The 25,292-nt window shown below is 34.3% G+C and overlaps 1 protein-coding gene across 1 annotated transcript in view; it reads right to left on the reverse strand.

The window, feature by feature from the left end:
- SI (sucrase-isomaltase) overlaps nt 1-25,292 on the reverse strand; it is a 93,881-nt gene that overhangs the window by 37,688 nt on the left and 30,901 nt on the right. The window contains exons 16-25 of the mRNA XM_053600537.1: nt 22,548-22,719; nt 20,091-20,207; nt 17,918-18,072; nt 17,121-17,205; nt 16,571-16,627; nt 14,649-14,773; nt 12,609-12,697; nt 9,710-9,759; nt 8,828-8,998; nt 5,216-5,371 (exon numbers count right to left, since the gene is read on the reverse strand). Coding sequence (XP_053456512.1) covers nt 5,216-5,371; nt 8,828-8,998; nt 9,710-9,759; nt 12,609-12,697; nt 14,649-14,773; nt 16,571-16,627; nt 17,121-17,205; nt 17,918-18,072; nt 20,091-20,207; nt 22,548-22,719 — 1,177 coding nt within the window. The remainder of the gene's footprint in view (nt 1-5,215; nt 5,372-8,827; nt 8,999-9,709; nt 9,760-12,608; nt 12,698-14,648; nt 14,774-16,570; nt 16,628-17,120; nt 17,206-17,917; nt 18,073-20,090; nt 20,208-22,547; nt 22,720-25,292) is intronic.

The raw sequence follows: 25,292 nt of genomic DNA on the forward strand, positions 1-25,292 counted from the left end.
TCCTACCCTTTAGACTGTTGCCTTTTGTCTTTTGTGTGTAAAAATATCTCTGTATCAACCCCTAAATGGCCATGTACTCAAAGTTCTTTTCATTCATTTATTGTGAAGCTGTATCTTTTATGACTTGTCATTATGCTTGTTGATGGCATCTTCATCAAGATTTAAAGTAGGAACCAGGGCTGAGGGTCAGAGCTGATTGGTTTATATAGGATGAAAGATGGGACCCAAGAAAAAGACCAATAAACTATGGCATTGAAGGCTAGTCGTCTTATTGCAATCTATTTCTCTATACCTTCCCTATTTATTAAATTATTGCATCATTGGGAGAAATAATATTCCCTTATTTTCCCCCAGTCTCTTTTCTGAAGTTTTATAACTGTCCAAAAATCTCCTTAAAAGAAAGGGGTGTAAGGTGATTAAGTTGAGTTTATTTTTACTTTCTTTGCTCTGCCTGAAGTATAAATTTTATGATGGAAACTAAGATACAACTTTCAGATGAAAACCAAGTGGAAAATATGGAGGATCCTGGCACTGAAATGCCAGTATATTGGTCTTGGGATTATTTTTGTAAGAGAAAAATAAATCTTATTTTGCTTAACCTACTCAGATTTTAGGTATGTGATGGTCTAGGCTTACAGCAATGCTTAACGTACACAAATGGGATGGTACTCATACAAATCGGTGCCTGAAATGATTGCCAGCAAAGCCAGGAATCCCACTGACTTCCCAGCACAGCAGCATCTGTCCATGACTCCCTCATCACATCATTGTGTCCTGGGCCACGGCTTGTTTATCACTTTACAGGTCGACTGATTTATCTTTCTTATTGATAATTCCGATCAGCACTGCTATTTTTGTAGCTACCATGAAAATATTCTGGCTATTTAATATTGGAAAATAGGATAAAGACCTATAGGTTAAAATTAAAACACGTAAACATTTTAAAATTGGATCATCCAAGTAAAACCTAATTGAATAAATTTAACATGTATTTTGAGTAGTTCTTTTTAAATACTCAAACCTGGCCTCCCTCCACCTGCATTTATATATTTTAGAAGCAGAGAATTTGCCACCTGGAACAACACTTCTGAGGATGTAATCTTTTTAGATCTGAAGATTTCTGATAACATTAGATGATAGTACCCTTAGAGCTCATGTGATTTGATATCTGCATTAAATACAAATATTAAATTAGGTGAATGGAACGATAACTTTGATGAATCAGCAAGTCAACGTTCCAAAAACAACCATTTTTTCTAAAATGATTACTGATTTGGAAAATGTTAATAGTGTCTAATCTTTTACTATTTAATAATAAAGCATTGGGAAAAATAAGTTTTTATGTTTGATTCCTTATCAGAATAAGCAAATTCAGGGAATATACACAGCATGAGCACACCGTGGGTCACCACGCTATCTGACCCTTACTCTGTTCCTCTCCCCTTGGTGTCTTTACTTTTTTTCCTTAAGGAGCTTATTTCTTTTCTCAATCACTTAAATTATTCTTTTTCAAGTGACCTCCATCCACATGGCCCCTCACTTGCATTCTCCTTGCAGGCGTAAAACCATGGCCCTGGAAAAAATGTATCCTCTGTCTTTCCAATCAGTGATGATAGTTGTGTAGCAGAACGTTGGTTGAAAAATACAAACGACCATGCAACTGCTATCATGTTATATATCACGAAAGTCCCACTGACTCCTGACAATGCAATCACGCTAGGTTTTCCTCATTCATTCACCATCACATTTCCCTACATGACAGTTTCTTTCCTCTCCAAGCACCAAAATTCTTTTCCTATTCTCATTATCACCTAATAATGATATTATCATTATCACCTAAAAATTATCACTATGAAACAGGAAAACAAACAGAACGAAAATCAATTCATACTGAAACAGGACAACAACAAAAATCAGAAGCAAACATCAAATCTACCCCTATGCCACCTCTTCAGCTCCTGTAGCAAAGTAATTCTGTAGTATCCGTCTTCTGCGCAAGGTGAGCTGTTTCACTGTGTACTCAATCCCATCCCTCTTGGCCCACAAAGCCATCTCTCTTTAATTCCCCACTCTGCTGCATGGCATATGTTGTGTTCATTGTAGGTTATCCTGAACAACATAAACTTACATTATTTCTTCCATGTTGAAAGAAGAGTAAATTCCACCCCACTAATTTCTCCAACTACTGGCCCATTTTTTTCTGCTCTACAGAACAATATAAAAGAGTTCACCCTACTCATATCTCCAATGTCTCTTAATTTTTACTGTAATCACACTTTTAGCCCCTCAGCACTCTACAAATATTTACTTGTCAGAGTTACCAGAGGCTTCCACACTGCTGCATTCAGATGTCAATGTCCAGTTCTCATCTTACCGACTTGCAAGCAGAATTTACACGGCTCATTTCACTATTTTAAAATGTTCTTGGGTGGCGCCTGTGGCTCAAAGGAGTAAGGTGCCGGCCCCATAGGCCAGAAGTGGTGACTTCAAACCCAGCCCCAGCCAAAAAAAAAAAAAAAAAAAAACATACAAAAAAATGCTGTGATTCAAACAGAAAAGTGTTCTCTTCCCTTGGCTTTCAATACCCAATTTGTTGTCTGTTTTCAATCTAATACATTAACTATTCTTTCTCAGTTCCATGGCTTGTTCCTCCTGCTTTCTCTGACTACACATTGTAATGATCTCAGAGAAAAGGTTTTAAACTCCTCTCATGTCTTAAAGCTCATTTCCTTGATGATGTCTTCCTATCACATGACTTCAAACCTGTGTACAGGTTAACATTAAATTTTACATACTATTGGATGGAAGTGGAAGACATTATTCTTAGTAAAGCATCACAAGAATGGAGAAGCATGAATCCTATGTACTCAATTTTTGATATGAGGACAATTAATGACAATTAATGTTATGGGGGGGAAGCAGAAAGAGGGACGGAGGGAGGGGGTGGGGCCTTGGTGTGTGTCACACTTTATGGGGGCAAGACATAATTGCAAGAGGGACTTTACCTAACAACTGCAATCAGTGTAACCTGGCTTATTGTACCCTCAATGAATCCCCAACAATAAAAAAAAATAAAAAAAAAATTTTACATACTATCTAGGATATAAAATTCTCCATTTCATTAGTTTAAATACTTCTTACAACTATAAAGTTGCATTTGGATTTCTATTGGGCATCTCAATTTTAATTTTCAAAACATAACTTCCTATCTAAGCTGTTTTTAATTTTTTTAACCAGTTGTTCAAACCAAAAACTTGAACCATTCTTTAAGATGCATTTAATCAAAGAACAAAATATTTTTGCTTTGTCTTGCGAAATGCACAAACTCAGTCAGTTCTTATTAATTTTACCATTTCTACTCTGCTTTAATCTGTCCATCTTATTTTGCCTCTTTCCTGGTCTTCTTGCCTTGATTCTTTTAGTGGTTTATTTCCAACAAAACAGCTATCATAGTCCCATAAAAATGGAAGTACATTTTCATCCCTTGTCTGTTTAAAACTTTCCAGTGGCATCCTATCCTAAAGAGCAGCGTGTAGTACTAAAAACAGCCTACTTGATTGATCTCAATTACCTGTTGCCATAGTCCTATGACCGATATTCCCTTCACTGATTCTATATCCATCACACTAGTCTCCTGCCATTTGTGGCCTCTCTCAGCTACCTTCTTGTTGCACTTCAGATGCACTTCAGGTAAATGTTTCTTTCCTCTGGAATCTTATGACATTCCTTAATTTTCCTTCATCCTTTTTAACAAGTGTCACCTTATCAAAGAACCTTCCCTGTCCAATCATTGAAACTGCACTGTTGGTATTTTGTCCCTTCCCTTTTCTTGCTTATTTTTCTCTACAGCAGTGGTTCTCAATCTGTAGGTCGCGACCCCTTTGCTTCAATAAAAATACATCGCGGCATTAGGAAGGTTGAGAACCACTGCTCTACAGTATATATCTAACATCTAACATATAATTTTTTTACTGTTTGATGGTTTTCCCACTGCAAAAAAAGCTCTATCACATGAGAGAGTTGTTTATTTTTTTTTCACCTACAGCAATGACTAGAATATAGTTTCAATACAAAATTGTTGGATGACTAAACAAAGAAAAAACGTCATCTAAAGAAACACAAGGAAGTATTTCTCTACCCCAAATAATCAAATTCAAATCTTTCTTTTGATTCACTTCCTAACATTAAAATTTCACCTAAAAATCTGTAAATGCTAAAATACTTATAGTTCTGAAAAACTATAATTTCAGAAAAAAATACTTCTTTGTTTACATTTTCATATTTAGTAGTTATTTGTGCTTTAGTGAAATGAATATCCTTATGTTGTGTTTTGACAATGGAAGAACATGAATGCTCTGAATCCAATACGGGGTTGGATGGGCATAGATTTGACTAGAGTGCTGTTATTTAAAGGGAAGATGGAGAAATAAAAAATATTTCACTCTTTGAGTACTCTTCATTTCACAATCTGTTTCTTCTCCTCAATTTTTCTGTTCCTCAATTCTTCCTTAATCTTCACTAATGGTAAAGACTATGCAGCTCTAACAACCAATGGCGAAGAATGGGGCTAGAGATTCTGTGTATCGCCCTCACATAAACGTAGACATTTCTGGAAGTTGCTGAGAGATGTATCTTGACTATCCTCTGTGATTTAACACATGCATTTAATTATCTGGTTCTATGACATATTTTCCTGACAAAATCTAATAGCAAAAGGGGATAGTTCTCATATCTGTTTGGTACAACATTGGTGAAAACACCTGCTATCCACAGCCAACTTAATCCTGCTCGAATGATAGCCAGAATAACTGGCTGGAATTATCATCACTTATGGAACAAAACTAATCACTCAAATAAATAAATTTTAATAATTTGAGACAATGCTTTTGAAAGTCTATCAACTACTGGCATAATATCTTACCCAACAATAAACAGAGCAACAAGTAAAGCACTGTGTTATCAGTACTTTAGTATAAAGTTGTACTCTCTGAAGTGCCAGGAAAGCAACTTATACATTCATTTATTGGCATTTACAGAACTGCTTTAGAGAAATAATTAAGATAAAAAACTGTTTATCAGAGATGCTAATTTCAAATTCTAAATACTTCTTTATGTGAGTTTACTTTATATGCTGTAGAATAAAAATTATAATACATAAAGCTCACATTGAAATACTTATGTACAAATCATGAGTCACACTCAAAACTATTATTACCGCTCGCCATAAACAGCCTCGTTGTCTACACGCTGCTTCAGGCGCGTTGTCTGCATCCGGATAACAGTTAAAGGTTTCATTTTCTGGGTAAACTTGATTCCATTGGACATTAAAGCTTCTTCCAAGGTTAAAGTGGAGATTCGTTATCAGGAGAATCTTTGAAGGCAAAAACAAATAAAATAAAACATTAAAGACCACATCTCACCATCACACAATTTAGAAATATGTAACATTTTACAGAATGTAGCACCTCCAGCAGTTCTTCAACTCAAATCATTAATGGTTTGAATATAATTCTTGAGGAACAGAATACAAGGGAGAAAAGTGTTATGCCACCAAAATGTATAAAACCCTGAGATGGAAAAGCTATGGGAGACTGTGGGACACTGGTGGAAAGGAGTTATCTGTCAGACATTTCTCAGTTCTCTCATTCGGTGCTTGTAAATCTTTGAGAAAGTTATATATTCTGCACTATCTTTAATTTCCTTGTCTAGAAAATGGGGACAATAACTCCTTGAGCCACAGGCGCCCCTCCTAAGATAACTGTTTTCTGTTGTTGTTGTTGCAGTTTTGGGCCAGGGCCAGGTTAATAACTCCTAATGAAAGAGGTTGCTACACAGATTTGACAAGATGTAAATTTAAAGCATCTACAGCAATGCCTGAAATATGCTAGGCTTGAAATAAATGTTAATTCCCTCAAGGAATATGCCGGGAAGAAAAAAAAGTTGTGCGCTATAGTTGATATGCTGGCTCGCAGAGTCAGAGAAGGGAAATAACAATTTCTTTAATTCTAAACCTATGATTATATACTCCTTAAAAGTTAGAGAGATAATGGTGAGAGAGGAAAATATTGCATTATGCAAAAAAGAAAAGAATCAGAGGATGTATAAAAAATATATATATATGCACATACACAATAGACATATTGTGTATACGCACTATGTATATAATAGCTGTATATATACACAATAATTTCTGTTATTGGGATTATAAAGTTTTCTTTGGTTCTTCCTTATATACCTTGGGAATTAACATGGACGAAATTTATCCTCAACAGCATTTTCATCTACATAGCTTATTCTTTGATATCCAAAAAACGTACTTTCAAAACTATTTTGAGAAATGAAAATCCATATAAAGGTTAAAGCTGCAGAATTAGAAAGATAAACTTACTAGAGCCTGGTTATGTTTCATTTAAGCATAAAGCTAGACATAAAAATGGATACAGATATATATTGATATTGCACATATTAACCAAACAAAATTATTTTTTGTATTATAATAGCATGTAATCTTTCTAGATTAATAACGTTCTCTATAAACTTGTCATTATTTAATTATATTAATTTAACCTTAAATGGTAGGAATATGTAAATTATATCAAGTTTATTATATAAAAAGTAATTACCCATGACATATTTTCTGAAAATTGCTAAGTGAATAGCCCTGAATTATAGGGCTTAGGAATTAGACAAAAAATGTTGGAAGACAATGATCCAGGGATGGATCTGAGATGGTGAATGGGGAACCAGAAGCCACCCCTATCTCTAATCCCCCACCTATGGAACAGGAGCAAACAGGCTCTACTCACTAGGGCTGCTAACCTTGAACACGGCAGTCGACTCCTACAGAGAGCAGATGGGCGCTTTTTATTTTTTTTATGATAAAAGCAAAACTTGGAAAGCAAACCTTCAGCTAATCTGTAAGCTTTGAGCCTGCTGAAGTTCTGGCTCTGTGCAACCATACCCAGTTATCTAGTCGTTTAATGCCTAGCTGTGGCTATTCACTTCATGAGGAAGGTGTTGGGCCTCTGTGGAAAGGCGAGAAAAACAAACAGGGAGGAAGTTTGCTAATTGTATTGAAGGAACAGGAGAGAGGAAGTGGCCTCATGGCTCTTGGCCACAGACACTGCGCAGTCTTGTTGGGGAAACTTCGATGCCCGCACTGCCAATGTACATGGAGCTGCGGTTGGTGTTAGCGTTGAAGGTGATAAGACAGTAACAGACTGCCCAGTGTGTAAGCAGAGAAGCTGTCACTACACACGGAGGGGACACAAGGAAAGGTGGCAACTTCCAAGGAAAAGTGGCGACTTCCTCCAAAGGTCATGATGGGTTGTCAGTCTCATGCAAACAGCAGCTGCCAGCGGCCCAAACGCAGACACAGCTTTGTTGTTTAGAAGACGCCTTCTGAGCCCTCTCACTGGAGACTGCAGGGAGCAACTGAAACCCCAGAGCTGAGCCAAGCCTCTTTCACGGCAGAGCGGACTGCATTTAAATCTGATTTCATCTTAATGTTGCTAAGGTGTAAGTGAAGTCTCATCTGCCCTGTCCCATACCTCCATGTCACAGGACACATCATCCCCAGAATCCTTAAATGTGTTCCTGGCCCGCTCTGGAATTGCTTCATGGAATTCCCATTACAAACACATTTACCCATCCACAATATTTTTAAAAATTGCATTTCTATACCTTATGGGAGAAAAATTCTGTTTGTGTTCCTGTGCATGTGGGAGTGTTTTGCTGGTTTGAAGGAGTATGATGCATACAGTTTTCTAGCAATTTCCTTTTTTTTATTTTCAATAGAGCATTGTCTTTACTATAACTTTGTTGGTGGCTACAAGACTTTCATTTGATTCCCTACTTGGTAACATTACCAATTTCAATTTCAGTTTTCTATTTGTTTGTGATGCTTCGAGGACTATGACACAAAGGTGAAATAAACAATTAATTTTGTGCAAAAAATGAAGACAATGTTTTATACCTTAAACAGTTTATAATTAGCCTATGCTGATATTATTAGTAATCTAATATTATACAAATGGTGGAAAGATAAATGCAAAAAAAATTGGTTTGTGTTTCAAAAACTATTACTTTCCGTGACATTTCAAATACATTAATTTACTAACCGAAGCAACATTATGACTTAAATATCACATTTTATATATGAAGATGCTGAGATAAAGAGAAATTAATTAAAAGTGCTTAAATGCAGAGTGAAAGCAGAGCTCAGTTCCGTGAGGCCTCTTTCCTTCACTATTGCCCTCTTTAAAGAAGACAAAAACTCACAAGAAATGGAAAGTCTGCTATAGGAGGAAAAACATGTGAAGTTTGAAGTCAGGAAAGCAAAAGATACATCCTGAGGAGAATGAAAGTTCCTAAAAGAAAGAATAGAGAGATCAATTAAAGAAATGGATTGAATAAATATGTTGAAAAATCTTCAATATGCAGCTAAATCACTGGAGTCTTTGTTGTCCACAATAGGTAGGGTGCAGTTCAGGGCAAAAGATGGTATGAAAAATACAGGGAGGCCTGTGCTCCAAGTGACATCCAGGAGAAAGTGAAATGAGGAGGGAGACGTAGCAAGAAGTCCTGTTCATGTTGATATGTGACTACAAATTGGAGGGACATGAAGGAAATATTGGCAGGAAAAAGAAAAAGAAAAAAGGAAGGAAGAATGGAGAAGTGAAAAGAGCCAGAGGGAGGGAGGGAGACAAGCTGGGATGGAGGGAAGACGTGTCACAAAAGAAAAAGAAGAAGAAGAAACCATGTGCCTGATGACGTGTACCAGGGTAATAGTAGACGGCGGGCAAATATTTTAAAAGATTGCATTTACCTGGTTTGAAGGATCATAAGTAAAATTGCTGTGGGCGGTCATTTGTTGACCGTTTTCCGCCACCAGAACTTCTGTGACAGTGTCTGTCAACCCAAGAATTTTTATGGTCTGAAATACCAAGGTAGTTCCTTCCTGGTACCCTGAGTGTGTGCATTCAATACTTAAAGAATTCTGGAAAAAATGGGATAGCATATTATCTGTTATGTCATCAGGCAGGAAACTTAAATAACAATAGAGGTATGAAATAAGAAAAAAAACCATCCTACCAACTCTCCCCATCCAAGCAGCATAGATAAATATACTCATTAATAATTATTTCATTTTTATATATGTGCCATAAAACTTTACACAGATAATATAAATGACTCATGATACAACATATATAACACCTTTTGTTCTAGCCTTAATATTGATTCTATTTAAAAAAAAAGCTTTGGCAAAAAGAACATATTAGAAAATCCAACATCTATGAAAATCATTCCTATAAATTATTCAGAATTTTACTTTGCACTTAGGTTTTTCAACTCTACCCCAAATCCATACTTATTATTGCTGCAGCTGATACATTAAAACATTTATAAATACAGTTTTTTTTTCCTAGAGAACATTTCTTAAAACCGAATTTACCGCATGAAGACATATACAGACTTTTAGGCATCAATTTCATGGCTAGAAACGCATAATACAGTTAAATTTAAAATTCTAAGGTAAAAATTTATGTATAATTTTAAAATTTAAATGTTTAATTTAAAAATTCATTTTATTACATTTCATTAAAACCTGGAGGTAAATATGAAGATCTTTAAAAAGATTCATGATAAAAGAATAACCCAGACGTTAACAGAGTGTACATTTAACTGTGTGTCAAAGGATAATGCTTACGTTAGAAGCTGAAAATCTGTACAATATGTAGTTGCCATTTTGTACAGTATCTGAAATGAAAAAAAGAAAGTTTTTAGCACAAAATGCAATATTAAATTCTCTGCTCTTTTTTGCAGTTATACAACAAAGAAAAAATGGATTTTGTTTACTGATTAAAGATCTAAACAAATTTTTTTAGTTACTTTTTCACTATCTGTAGACAAACTAATCTGATATTGTAAATGCCCAGAAGGTAAAGGAAAAGAATACATATTAACCTACTTTAATTTTTCCGAAACTGCTAAAATTTTTTTGGAGATTGAGAGAAAAAAATCTTAGTGTACTAGATAAATAATTGTAAATGCATTTTTGCATGGGTGCCTGTTCTCTCACTTGTAAACCACATAATGAGATATTTTCCTTGGGAAGATGTGGCAGATCGTAATTTTATTTTGCATCCTTTTCTTTAGTTTTTCATTTGTTGTAATTTTGGGGGGAAAAAAGAAAAAATATGGATATAAGTTAAAGATGGAAATAAACTTTATTTTGTAATTAAAATAACTTTTAATTTGGAGAAGACAATAATTTTTTGTACCATATACATAACAAGACTTTTTATCAACATAGCTCATTAATAAAAAACGTTAGAAATGCAACCATTTGGAGGAAACAGAGTGTGAAATATATAAAGGGAATCTTAGGACGTAGATAATACTTTCAACAATATTGCTTGAAATTCTAATCCTAGCAAATTATAATCAGAACTGAAGTTGAAGACCAGTTAGTGTTTGCATGTTTGCCTACAAATTCATTATCCAGAATTATCATTTTCTTTACCTTTTTATATACATATAACTATATCTACGTATGTATTATAAGAGAACTAATTAAATTATATACTTCCTATCCTTAACCACCTACTTCTATGAAAAGAAATTATTACAATAATATAAATTTTTACCTGAAGAAATAAAGGGATGCATATGGAAATATAGCTATTAATTCAAGAAACTGGAAGAACCCTAAAATCTTGTCCTATTGGCTAACAAGAGCCCTATTAGGTGAACAGCATTGTTTGATCAACAATGACAAGGAATTTAGATTCAGCTGGAATCCACTTTCACAGAACTTCTAAAGAGCAAGTGCTTGGAATTTATTTCCATGGGAAAGCAGACCCCAGTGTGCTGTCACCTCCCGGTGTTTGAGAAAGAGCAAGAAGGTTGATGAGCTTAAATAGAATGAGAAATGGAGAGTATTTGGGGCTATGAGTGTGTGTGCTTATCCGTGAGCACGGGTACACATAACAGCACTCAGCGCACACCATGGCAAGTTCTCTGGGCATTAGGTAGTATTGCTCCTAATTGGGTGCAAAAGAGAATCATTAGAAGGTTTTGAGCAGAGATGTGATAATGATTTGAGTCGTGTTTTAAAAGGAAAGTTCACACGGTGGATTGGAATAGAATGAAAAAAAAAAGGATGAGTTAGGGAGCTACTGCAGTAATTAAAAGAGAGCTGGGAGAATGGTGGGGCTGATGGAAGGATCTGGATCAAGGGAGAACTAGTCGAAATTCTTAGTTTAGGAGCAAGAATGGTCAACTCAAGGTGTTTGGTGTTGGAGAGATGACGTTGCCATCAACTGGCAAGGAGAAAACCCCAGGTGAGGCAGATCCGTGGTGGTACGATCTGAGCTCTTTTTGGCTGGTTACGTTTTAGATTTTCATTAGGCATACAAAAAGAAAGGTTGAGTCCACAGAGCTCTGGGCTAGAGATAGAAATGTAGGTGAAGGGTACAAAAGACTGCGCTTACCAAGGCTAAGACTGCAGGTAAAAGCATGAGGCTATTTATGGTAAGCGGCTGTGAATGCTGCTTCTTACTTCACAGCTTGCATCAGGAAGATATCCCAGTGAAATGATGATTATAGAGAATACATTTTACTTTTAACACATCCATTTAATATCATAAATAAAAATGATTTAAACTGTGACTATCCCAATTCTTCAGAGAGAGCTATTGAATCTTTGTGGTAGTTTTAAAACATCTACACTTTCATCAATAGTAAGACTTAAAGAGCATGACTTTCTTTTTTTCATACTTTCCATATTTCCAGGTGGAGGACAGTTCATCAATACATAGGAAACTTCTGGAAGTTAGGTTAGAAATACTTGAATGTTTATAGGCATTTAGTATATTCTTTAATATATCTGAGGAGTAATAAGCAAAAACAGCAGCTAACCCGTCATTTTGTGTGTGCACACATTAAAATATGTAACCAAGAACCCTCTACAATCAGAAACAAGATTTTTAAAAGCCCTTACATTTATAAAGAAAATTGTAATTGAATAATTTATTCCAAACAAATTTACCGTGGCATTATTACACATTAGCATAAAGTAGCCAGTTTTGTCATTTATTTGCTATATAGAAATCGTAAGTTTGAGACTTGAGAAATAAAAAAAAAAATTGTGAAGCATTTATATGAGGACACTTTTACCTCAAATCATTTGACACTAATTAACTAAACCCCTTAAATGCCACAGTTTTTTTTTTTTTTCTCTATAGTAACAACATTTTAGTTTTAACCACTATGGTAATTTAAAGCAGTTAAAATATGATGCAATTTTTATATCTGGGAACTTTTTGATCATTTTAATTTTTAATATTAATCTAACAGATAAAGTGTTGTCAATGATTTTTAAAACAATCCAATAGACAAAAAAACTAGATATTTTAATTAAATACGTACGACATGAGTAAAAATTTGAATTATATGACACCATCTGAGGCTTACAACAGATAAAACAAGAGGAATTAAAAATGGACATTTTTGATGTTTTTAAAATGTATGCAACCTATGCAAATAAAATCAACATTTTCCATCATCAGAATGAATATGTGGAAGCAAGCAACTTTGGAACTTACTTTTAGTTTCTCCATCATCCCAGAAGAAGTCTCCTGTTCCTCTATTATTTTCATCTAATGCAACTATAAGTCCTAGCGGATTCCTACGGCTATTAAGGAAAATTAGGTGTATATATGATTACAAATAAGTATAATAAAACATCCTGTAAATAAGTTCATTTCAACCTATTTCATGTTTGTTCATATGTATCAATAATTTTTAATATCAATTTTCTTATATGCATGCAGAAATAATTTATTATATACTTAGAAAATAAAGAAATAAATACAAGACTGGATTTTTTAAAAGGTTGTGACACCTTCAAAATTGAAACAGTGTAACATTTTAATTCAAAAAGAAAAAAAAATGTCCTGTGACTGTTCAGTTCAACCTGAGTAACCCTAAGGCGCAATGCATTAAGTCTGCATCTTACGTGCAAACAATGAGAAGTATGATATGAAAATTTAAAAAATGCTTAGTGAAACCTCTAATTACCTTATAAATGAAGATAACTGCAATACTACAAATGAGACCTATGATCAACAATAATATTTTTCTCATTTTTATATTGCCACAAAATAGTATTCTTCACACCATACAGTCAAGGCACCTACTCTGTACAGAATATATACCTTTTAGTATTCATTGACCAAAGCATATGCTTTTCTTGTTAATTAAGTACAGCTCGACAGTATAGCCATTTTTTAGAGCATAATCATAAAATAGTTGCATTATGACAATTGCTAATTGTAGAAGGCCAAAATAATTAAATTACTAATACACATTCATTCTCTCATTAGTTTGTTTCCTCAAGAAATATGGGAATTGGAAATCCTATAACAACCTGATCATGTATAGATTTGGGGAACAAAGCTGCAGCAATTCAGTCCCCGTTTTTAGGGCATTTAGAGCGTAAGGGAGGAGGAACACTCATACAAGAAAAAGCAAAGAATATAAGTTCAGATATCCCTGATGTTAAGAAAAACACAGCAGGGTAAGAAATAGGGAGTGACTCTCTGTTGGGGTATTTCAGATATAGAAACACATGTGAACTCAAGACGAGACTCTGTGCTGGTGAGAGTCACAATTTACAAGATTCTTCTATTTTTCTAAATATTTCTGAGATTTACTTTTACTGAACAACTTACTTATTTTTTTATCTAACTTAAAAATCCACACATTTTTATCAACTTAAAAGTAAAAAAGAAAAAAATAGCAGAAAGATAAACTCGTGTAACTTATTTTTTATAGAAATTAAAGTAAGTAAAAATAGACACATTATTTTCTCAATTATGTAGCAAATGTAATAGTCTATGTTATTAAGTATCAAAGATTGTCTTCAATTCTGTATATGGAATGGTGAATATAATTAAAGTTTTGGAACAAGAGATGAATTTATTTCTTTTCTTTTCTTTTTTTGTAGAGACAGAGTCTTACTGTACCACCCTCGGTAGAGTACCATGATGCACAGGACTCACAGCAACCTCCAGGTCTTGGGCTTACGCGATTTTCTTGTCTCAGCCTCCGGAGCAGCTGGGACTACAGGTGCCTGCCCCAACGCCCGGCTATTTTTTTGTTGCAGTTTGGCCGGGGCCGGGTTTGAACCCACCAGGCTTGGTATATGGGGCCGGAGCCTTACTCTTCTAATCAAATTACACAAGAGCCTCTGTAAGTTTCTGCTGACCAGTTTCTTACACCCACGGGGCCCTAAGAAACTGGTCAATGTACTGAGGTGGTCAACACGAGGAACCAGCTCTACCATATGGGTCAGTCGGTGCGGTGTACATACAGTCTGCGGCAATGGGGTCATCTTCAGGAAGTGGTCGATGTAGAAAGGTTGTCAACCATGGAGGTTCTACTGTATATTCATTTATTGAATTTAAAACATTTGTAGGAATATACATAATTTTATTATTTTAAACAATGACAGTTAGAGTTAAGTATTAGTTCTCTACGTCAACTATCATTTGGTAATAAGCTAAACATTAAACTCAGGTTCTTAAAAAATTATAAAATATCAGAATTTTATTTCAGATCTTAGCTAACGATTTTCATTTTACCTGGCGGTTGTTGTTACATCTGGTTCTTGAATGGGGATAATGTACCCTCCTCTAAGATGTAATCCTATTTTGTCCGCCGGCAGATACATATTAACACGTTGTTTTCTCCATGGCCTTTTTGCACCCTAATATTTGAAATACAAAAAGATTTTTGTATTACTAGTGAAGACTTTAAATTCTATAAGAATTAAAATTTACACATGGAAACAATTTTTACCATGAGCAATTCATGCTATCCAAATGAATATTAATATATTTTCATCTTCTACAGAGAATTATCTTTTCTATTTACTGCACAAAGCAGAAGAAAAATCGTTTTATTTTTTAAAAAAGCAATCAACCTAAAGAAACTAATATCCTATCTATAATAATTAGCAAGGCCATTATTTAGCTCCACTTTTTATTCTTTGTTTGGGGTTAAAATTAACCATGTCTTTAGAAAGGATTTTCTTAAAAATCATTGTTTCTATACAAATAAAGGGTCTCCTTTGCAAATTTAAGTGATAACATAGAATAATGCCTTTTAGCTAGAGCACAATGGCTCATGCCTATAATCCTAGCACTCTGGGAGGTCAAAGCAGGTGGGTTGCTTAAGATCATGAGTTCAAGATCAGCCTGAGCAAGAGCAAAACCTTGTCTATACTAAAAATGAAAAACTGAAGCAAGAGGATCTCTTGAGCTCAAGACTTTGAGGTTGCTGTGAGCTATGATTCCACAGCAGTCTACCCAGAACAACACAGTGAAACTATCTCAAAAACAAACAAACAAACAAAAAAACCAATGCCTTTTATTAAAATACATGCTTCTTAAGAGGTCTTGGTCAATAGAAAAAAAGTAGATTATGTGTATAAATGCTGTTATCTTGCCCTTTCAAAGTTGAAATGATGAATGAAAAGACTTTTCCAAATGTTGGGATATAATATATAAAAATAGTTACTAAGATTTGCTGAAAACTCAGTTATTTTATAAGATAACCATGTAAAATAGGAAAAAGCATAAAATTCTTAACCGTTTCTTCCTTAATTACTGCTGACTTCTTACTTCCACCATTTAAAAATGAATACTACATCTTTATATTAAAGAATATAATTTCATAATAAAGTCTAGTTCTTATGTAATAAAGGGTATACTTCAATATTTTTTACACATTTCTCAAGTGTGAAATTATTATTTATTATGATATTAAAAGTAATAGGAACTCTACAAATATCTGTGCTATGTGTTGAAGTTAGGTTTCCACGTGCAAGTGTTCAATAATCTCCTTATGAATCTCTGAGTCCTCTGGTCCCCAGTCTGTGGAGACGGACCCATTCTGATCTGTGGCCTGTTACAAACCAAGACCCATAGCAGGAGGTGAGAAGCAGGGAAGCAAGACAAGCTGCGTCTGTGTTTCCAGCTCCTCCCCACTGCTCGCCTCGCCCTTGAACCACACCTGTCAGTCCAGCAGCATTAGATTCTCACAGGACAGTGGTTCTCAACCTTCCTAAGGCTGCCACCCTTTCACACAGTTCCTGTGGGTCGTGACAGGACCTGTTCTCCTGTTGAGAACCGCTGTCATAGGAGCACAAACCCCACTGTGAACACTGCGTGTGAGGGATCTAGGCCTCCAGCTCTTTATAAGAATCTAACGTCCCATGATCTGAAGTGGTTCTGAGGACACAGCAACACTTCGTGTGTCACCACCTCCCATCCCAAGCTTAGAGCTCCCGCTGGTTGTGCATTATGGTGATTTGTATAATCATTTAATTAGATATAACAATGTAATAATAATACAAATAAAGTGCACAGTAAGTGCAATGCTCTTGAACAGTCAAAAACTATCCCCCTCTAACTCCAGTCCATGAAAAATTGTCTTTCATGAAACTGCTTCCTGGTACCCAAAATGTTGGAAGCCATCGTAAACGTCTTTTAAGTTTACTTACAGTTTCATAATCGTACCAGGTAGCATCAGGGATATATGCACTCACTGTATCTACTCCCTAAAATAAAGCAAGATAATACATACTTTGTTAGTCTCATTTTTAACAGAGAGAATCTTGTCAAATATTGTCAGGATTTTTTTTTTTTAATAGTCAGGGGAAAATAATTTCCTCTATGTTTCTAAGCTCCATGTATTTTCTATAGCTTATAAGGCTGTTTTATAGGCTTTAGACAATATCACAAGGTAAAAAATACCAAAAGCAAAGAGACAAAGATGTAATTAATTGAGTGGCAATTAAAATAATGTGAGCATGTACACGGATTTTTACAAACTGCACGTTCACTGCATACATGAATATGCTTATCCGAGCATCCCTCCGTGGACACGCACTTTAAAAAGTAGGTAAAAACCACAGACCACACCCCACTGTTTTCCCATCATTTTCATGCGATCACCTGGTTTTCAAATTGCGCTTTATTTACAACACAGTGTGTATTTTCTTATACAGAATTCCCTTTAAGCAATACATCTATTAAACTTATAAAACCCACCTGTTTTAAAACAGGAGTAATGAGTAATGCCGGGCCCCACAAAAACTCCAGGTCCTCAATCCAGCTGTTTGTATCCTCATAAAACCTAAGAACAAAGACAACACTTAAGATATAATGACAAAGTAAACTTTTCTAAATTCCTTATTCAGTTTACCATTTTAGTTTAAAATAAAGGAAAGAGAAGGAAAGGAGGGAGGGAGAGAGAGAGGAAGGAAGGAAGAAAGGAAATTATCTTATAATTCTATTGTAGGTGATAAGGTTACTTTTATCTCTAGTGAACAACTATTCTGTTTAATTACTTTTCTTTTGTATGATAGGTTCACAAAGTAGGAAAAAATCTTTCATATTCTACTTTCTTCTCTTTAAACTTCTTTGTTATGGAGTTTTATTTTGATCTGGATTGAGATAAGCACAGATCACATTTTTGCTATTGCTATACAAGGCCCTCCGTCTATATTTACATAATTACGCAAATATTTCCTTGATATGTTTTCAATAATTCCATGGCTAACTTTCTTACTGCTATAATTTTCCTAACATATTTTACATACCTTTTTTCCTGTGGTTTCTATTAATTCTCAATTTGTTCCTATTTTTGTCCAATGTATCAAATTATCTATTTTTATTATCATTATATAGCTTAGCAAGTCAATTACACAAATGTAAAAATAAACAACAGAAATGTACTTGATACCTTGATTTATCTCCATTAATCTTTTCAACATATGCTTGAATATTATATATAGATATAATTATAATATAACATAAAGATATTTGTTTTTGTTCATTATACTCACTCATGAAGAACTGGTCTTGCCACTGTTTCTCCAAACACATGGGCTTTATAAAACAGAGTATAGAGGAACGGTAGCAGTGTGTAGCGGATTGTCAAATAGTGCCGGGACGAATTGACCAAACGTGAATTCTGTCCAAAAAATGCTGGGTCCTGATGCTGTGAAAAAGGAGGAGAAACTACCATAAGAAAACTAAAGTGTAAAAAAGATTAAAATAGGAGCTTTTGAAGCTATTCTTAAATTGTATAAATTTAAAAATTTTTAGTAAATTATACAAGTTTTAGCTTTTTTACAAAAAAAATTAAACTTATCTCTATTTCATCATCAAGGTGTCTTAATATTTCCAGCTATATGTTACATGTTTTAATTACACTTAATTTTGAAGTGTATATTTCAATATTTTTAAAGCAATATAATAAAGAATGTCAATATAAATATACATGCTCAGAAAAGATGAATTTTTTTTTTAACAAAATTGAGTTTTTCACACGTCAACAGTGGTAGAATGAATTACTGAAACATGAATTGTTTCCGAGCTTTGTGACTTGTTAGCCCCTCCAGTGAAGGTGAAGGGCACAGCCCACCTCTCCACCTGGAGCTCAGTCATGTGAACTGTTCTGTAATGGGATGTAAGTGAAGACTTTAAATGTACTAGCCTGAGGACCTGTCATCTTGGCTGCGCCCTGTCCATTGGAAGAATAAGCTCAGGTAGTCTGCTGGCTCAGGACACAGGGAACAGAACTGCCTGGCCAGCCCACAGACTTGCAATTCCAAGTACAGCCTTCCTGAAATCATGCTCAAGCCACTCTGTAAGCCCAGGTGCACTGATGGGGGGCAGACTGTTTAGATCCCCTGCCGTGGTTATCAAAATCAATAAAAGGTTTCTGCCCCTCCTTGATGAATCCCCCACTCTGTTTGCACTGAAGTGTGTTTCCCTTTGGTTTCTCCCAGCCACTAGGTGAGCAAGGTGAGAATACCACACAGGCTATTCCTGGAGACACAGGGAAGGTGTCCAGCTGTGCCCTGAGGACTCTTCACTGGCCTGATGGAAGCTTCGTGACAAGAGCTCCATGGCTGCAGTTCTGCCCACCACTGTCCTCTTCCCAGTCATCTTCACCGGGTTCAGACCCAAACCAGACTCTGAAAACACTCCCCACTTTCTAATTCTCCCTTCCCTTCACCCTTTACTTCAACAATAAATCTCTAATGTAGCTAAGGATATCTTGTTACGTTCTATATTCATCTGTGTTCTCTGAACAGATTCTGATACTACTAACATTACATTCTATATTCATCTGTGTTCTCTGAATATAGAATGTAATGTTAGTAGTATCAGAATTTCCCATGGACACAAATTTCTTGAATGTATCATTTAGGTGCATTTGGAAGTAACTAAACTCCCACTTACATCTTTAATTCTGTCTTACGCTGCCTGCTTCCGGGCTGAGCTGAGTAGTTGCTCTGCCTCTCAAGCAGCATGTGAGCCCTGATTGCAACCAGTGTGTGAACACTGAATAATTTTTTAATCAACATATACTTAACTGCCTAAGAGAGTTTCACCATTTCCTTGAAAAAAATATGCCTCTGACAGCCCTAGTTGAATTCGCAGTTCTGGTACAATAGCTCTGTATTTTCTTATATTTCTCCTCCTGCGAGTCCAAACTCATGTTTCAAAAGTATTAGTTGTGTTTTCCCTCAATATATTTATTCAAGCTATTCATTATAGAAAGACTCTGGATTCAAATTGCTTTGAAACTGTCTTTAATTTCTTCTTTTTCTTTAACAAAACCCCCGAACTGGAAATCCTTGATAGCATATACATTTTATGAGAAAAAAGTGACGTACAACCTACGTTATTAGAATGCTCACATCCATATTCAAAAAACTTTGGTGCTAATTTAAAATACCAGTGATTTAACAATCTGTACAACATATTCTTTAGGCCTAAATAAAATATTTAGGTCATGAATACTTTTTTATCATGATTTCCTTGTTTAATCCTTTCTTATACACAAAATATAGAGAGAGGCTATAAAAATAAGACTTCTAACTGTTCTTTAAAAATCAAGCTACAATCCTTCAGACCATATCATCTATATATTTAACATATATAATTTGTATTGTTAAAAACATGACTGTGTTTTATTTCAAAACATTAAGAACAAGAGTCACTTACCTCATACCCGTCACCATTATGGTTTCTGGAGAAAGGGTAAAATGCCCCCAGTTGCATCCACCTTCTGCAAAGCTCTTCTGTGGTTTCACCCACAAATCCACAGATGTCTGCTCCCACCTAAATAACAAATATATCTATTGTGTTCAGATCATCACATTTGCCTGGAGCCTCGAATTTTTTGCCTCAACTCATTATCTTGAATCATTTATTATCTGGACGTTTTATTGCCCTTACATGCTCTAACTTAGTGCAATCTTCTGTTGTCCACTTTTCCACCGTCCTGGTCTGTAATTACATTACTTTACACAGCTTGTTCTTCATTGTCTCTTGAAACATTTTTCTAGTATCATGTTTTTATGTCTTTATTATCTCTTTGGATATAATCTTTAATGATAAAAAGTAAATTAAAATGTGTTGCTTTTTAATCCAAATTCACCTCCCTTGATTAGATTCCCCCCTAAGAAACGTTACCATAGTAGGAACCGAGTACAAAATTATGAACTTGTGCATTTCAGGTTGCATTTATGCAATGTTCATATTTGCATTTCTCGGATTATTAGGGAATTTGAGAACTCTTTTATACTTTTATTGACTCCATATGGATTTTTCTTTCTATAGAATTGTGTTTCTATCTCTTACTAATTTTTCTATTCTTATTTTTAATGGATTTACAGTAAGCACTTTAAATTAAGTATTGATTATTTATTGACTATATTAACTGAAAATATCATTTCCCTGTATGTAAATTTATTTCATTTTAACTTTTCTCAAATGACTTTTTGATGGACAGTTTTCATTTCCTTAATAATCTGTGTTCTTTGCATTCTGTTTAAGTAATTAGTACTCTAACCTGAAGTCATACATTTAAACTCTTGTAAGTTCTTCTAAGATAGAGAACGTTTTTAATTTTTACACACAGGTCTTTAGTCTATCTTGGATAGATTTTTATGTATGATTTGAGAAATAGCTTCATTTTAGTTTTTCAAATGGATAATGAATAGTTGATACGTTCCTCACTGATCTGCAATGATAGTGTTATAATTAAGCAAGTTTCTATATATGCATGGACTTGTGTCTCATGTTGCTATATTTAACCTATTTACATATCCATAGTCCAGTATCATTGTATTGATTACTACAGCTTAAACTAGCAAAACAAATCCTCAGTTAAAAATGTATCATCTATGACATGAATTGTAATTATCTATTTATGTTCCTCAATATCCCTTTTATGGCTTAAATTGGAATTCCACTGAATTTGCAAAACATTTTAGGGAGAATGCATATTCCTATTATATTAAGCCTTCTTATTATTGAACACAGAATATCTTCAATTTTAGTTACTGTTTAAGTATTTCTCAAAAAGTCCTACACTGATTTTAATATTTACTCTTTATAATTAATTACTAATGTTACAATAAATGACACTTCATATTAAAATACATTCTAATATCACTTTTTTTTACAAAACATGACGTAAATCAGTCCATTTGACTAAAGTTTTCAAAGAGCAACTTTCGTATTATGAATTTTAAATTTTTTATAGAGACTTTGCTGTTATTATGTTAATTTCATTCCTTATTTCATTTTAACCTACATTCTTTCTTTAGGTTTACTCATCTTTCCTTTTTCTGTGTTTTAAATTCATGCACTTGATTCGTTAATATTTAGCCTTTCTTTGTTTTTAACTTAAGCATAAAAGACTGTAAGTTTTCCTTTAAATACTAATTATTTACTGAAATTCCACAAGATTAGAAAAGTGAAATTGTTTGCACTCAATTCTAAGGTTCCTTTTAATTCAACTCAGTTTATTTTTCGACTAATGAAAGTTTGATAATGTATTTTGTTAAATTTTCATAGCAAGATTGTGTGTGTGGTTGCCTTTTATTGCCATTTTATTGTGCATATGAAACAAACAAACAAAAAAAACGAGTCACTATAATTTTTAATATATTTTACATTTTTTGGTTAGGAAGTAGCTCTCTTTAGTTTAGAATGTTAATATTGTATCCTGCTTTTTTGTTTGATAGAAATATGTCAGATTTGTTATGTTTAGAATTTCTTAGTATACATGATCTTCACTTTTGAAATTTTGAACAGTTTTTTCTGTCTTTACCTTTTTCCTCTGAACAAATTTAATGTATACTGGTACCCAGTATTTTAAATAGATTTAGACTTGTAACATTTATTTTTCTTATTACTTTTATTGTCATTCATTTACCTTTCTCACACAAACATTTTATATACCATGCTTATATTTACATTTGTTCTCCTAAATTAGTTTGCTCTGATTAAATTTTGTTAATATTTTTCCCATTCTAATGATTTCAATATTATAGACATCAACCATCCTTTTATTTTTCTCATATATTCCTTATTCTTCTCTTACATCCCTTTTAAACATTTTCCCAAAACTTATTAAGATGATATTTAAAAAGTACTGTGAAAGTGGCTTACCAAAGGTATTCCAAACAAGCTGAACTCCAGCATCCCAGCGATAGACCATTCCATTTGTTCCCAGGAAGCTGTGTTGTCTCCTAACCAATGTGCAGCGTAGTGTCCAGATCCAGCAAACGTCGATCGGGTGAGAATAAAGCCTCTCTTATTAGGAAAAACTTTTTCTATAGCTCTAAAGATAAAACCAAATTAATAAGGAAAATTTATTTTAAAAATAAAGTTGTAATGTGTAAATTCTAAAATCCCAATTTCAGACGCATATTTTACAATTCCAGGAGCCAAGCCACATTATTTGAAACAATTTTGTCAAAAACATATATCAATTTTGCATTTAGCTATTAACATTTACTTATTTAAATGCATACTGTAAAATACAATGGAAAGAACCACTGGGAAATGAGAGATTTTGAATGACTTTAGTCATCTTTCCCAAAATTAAATAATGATGTGCTTTTGGTATCTACTCAATGTTCATCTTGGAAATATATGGTTTAAACTCAAAGAAATCCTTTTATAGATGTAACATTTAGTTACCTAAACTTCAGCTCAAAACAATATCTGCAATTAAAATATTAGCCAGAAATGTTGTGATTAAACTTACATTTTGTTTTTTAAATTTTCAGAATATTGTGGTGGTACAAATATTTTGTTTACCTGAATTGTTTTTGTGCAGTTTCAGTCAAAGCTTTAAGTGTGCCCGTTACCTGATTAATATACATTGTACCTGTGCATGTGAGTTTTCTCCCCTCTTACCTTCCAACCTGCTTGCTTTCCACTGAGTTTTACGGTCACATGTGCATAAGTATTGAACAATTAGTCCTAATTTAGGGTTGAGTACATGCGGTGTTTGTTTTTCTATTCTCATAATACTTTGCTTAGAAGAATAATCTCCCATTCCATTCATGAAGCTACAAGAGGTATCGATTAGTTCACCTTATTTTAATGGACGATTAGTACTCCGTAGTGTACATATAGCACCTTTTAGGAATCCACTCATGGATTGACAGGCACTTGAGTTGGTGACACATGGTTGCCATTGTGAACTTTTTGTCAACAAATAGTTGAGTGCCTATGTCTTCTTTATAAAATGACTTTTTCCTTTGGGTAACCACCCAGTAATGGGATTGCTAGATCAAGTTGTAGGTCTATTTTTAATTCTTTGAGATACCTACATAAGACTTTCCACAGGGATTATACTAGTTTGCAGTACCACCGATATTGCAAAAGCACCTGTTGTGTTGGGGTTTTTTGATAACAGACATTCTCTCTGGGGATAGCGGATCTCTCATGGTGGTTTTGATCTGCATTTCCCTGATGATTAGAGATGTTGACTATTAATCTATCTTCTTTTGAAAAGCTGGTGATGTCTTTTGCCCATTTTTTTATAGGATCGTATGATTTTTTTTTTTTTTATTGCTGATTTACTTGAGTTCTTTACAGATTCTGGTTATTAGCCCTTTATGGCAATGTACAGAATGAAAATATTTTCTCCCACTCTGTAGGTTGTCTATTCACTCTTTTGATTGTGAGGCTTTGCAGAAGTTTTTAATTTAATAAGGTCCTACTTGTTAATTTTAGTTGTGGCTATGATTGTTTGGGGATTTCTTCATAAATTCTTTACATAAGCCAATATCTATAAAAGTTTTTCCAACATTTTCTTCTAAAATTCTTATAGTCTTAGATTTGAGTCTGTTTACATTTTTTGAGTAGTGAAAGGGGCATATCCTGTTTCAATCTTCTACATGTGTCTATTCAATTTCCCCAGCATCATTTATTGACTACGAATTATTTTCTCCACTGTAGGTTATTGTCTGCTTTGTCAAAGGTGAGATAACAAGATGAGGATGGTTTGATATCTGGGTTTTCTGTTCTGATCCATTGCTCTATGTTTCTGTTCTTGCACAAGCACCATGCTGTTTTGGTCAGCATAGCCTTGCCGTATAGCTTGAAGTCTGGTAAGGTGATGCTTCCCAATTTGCCTTTGTCCTTAAGGTTGCTTTTGGCTATTTGGGTTTGTTCTGGTTGTAAATGAAGAGTAAGATTATTTATTTTAGCTCTGTGAAAAAGAATGCTGGTATGTTAATGGTGATTGCATTGAACCTATAGATCACTTTGGATAGTACACTTTAATAATATTGATTCTGCTGATTCATGAAAACGATATAGTTTTCCATTTATTTACATTGTCTATAATTTCCTTTCTTGGTACCTCATAGTTCCCCTGTAGAGATCTTTTACTTCCTTGATTAACCGTATTCCCAGGTATCTTCTAGTCTTTGTTGCAGTTGTGAAAGGCATTGTGTCTTTGATTTGAATCTCAGTTTAACTTGTTGTTGGTGTATAGGAATGCTATTAATTTGTGTATGTTGATTATGTAAAGTGAGACTACTAAACTTATGTATCAACTTCAGGAGTCTTTTGGCAGAATCTTTGGGAGGTTTTCAAGATATAAGATCATATCATCAGGAAAGAGTAATAGTTTGACCCCACTTTTTCCCATTTGGATAGACTTGAATTTGTTCTCTTATCTGATTGCTCTGGCAAGGACTTCCAGCACTATATTGAATAGAAGTAATGACCATGGGAAATCTTTTCTAGTTCCAGATATAAGCATGAATGCTTTCAATTTTTCCCCATTCTGCATTATGTTGGCTGTGAGTTTTTTGCATTTGGCCTTTGCAAGTTTGAAGTATATTCCATCTATGCCTACTTTGTTAAGTGTTCCTGCCATAGAAGTATGCTGAA

Source organism: Nycticebus coucang, chromosome 8 (genome assembly GCF_027406575.1).
Source record: "Nycticebus coucang isolate mNycCou1 chromosome 8, mNycCou1.pri, whole genome shotgun sequence".
In the NCBI taxonomy this organism is placed as follows: domain Eukaryota; kingdom Metazoa; phylum Chordata; class Mammalia; order Primates; family Lorisidae; genus Nycticebus; species Nycticebus coucang.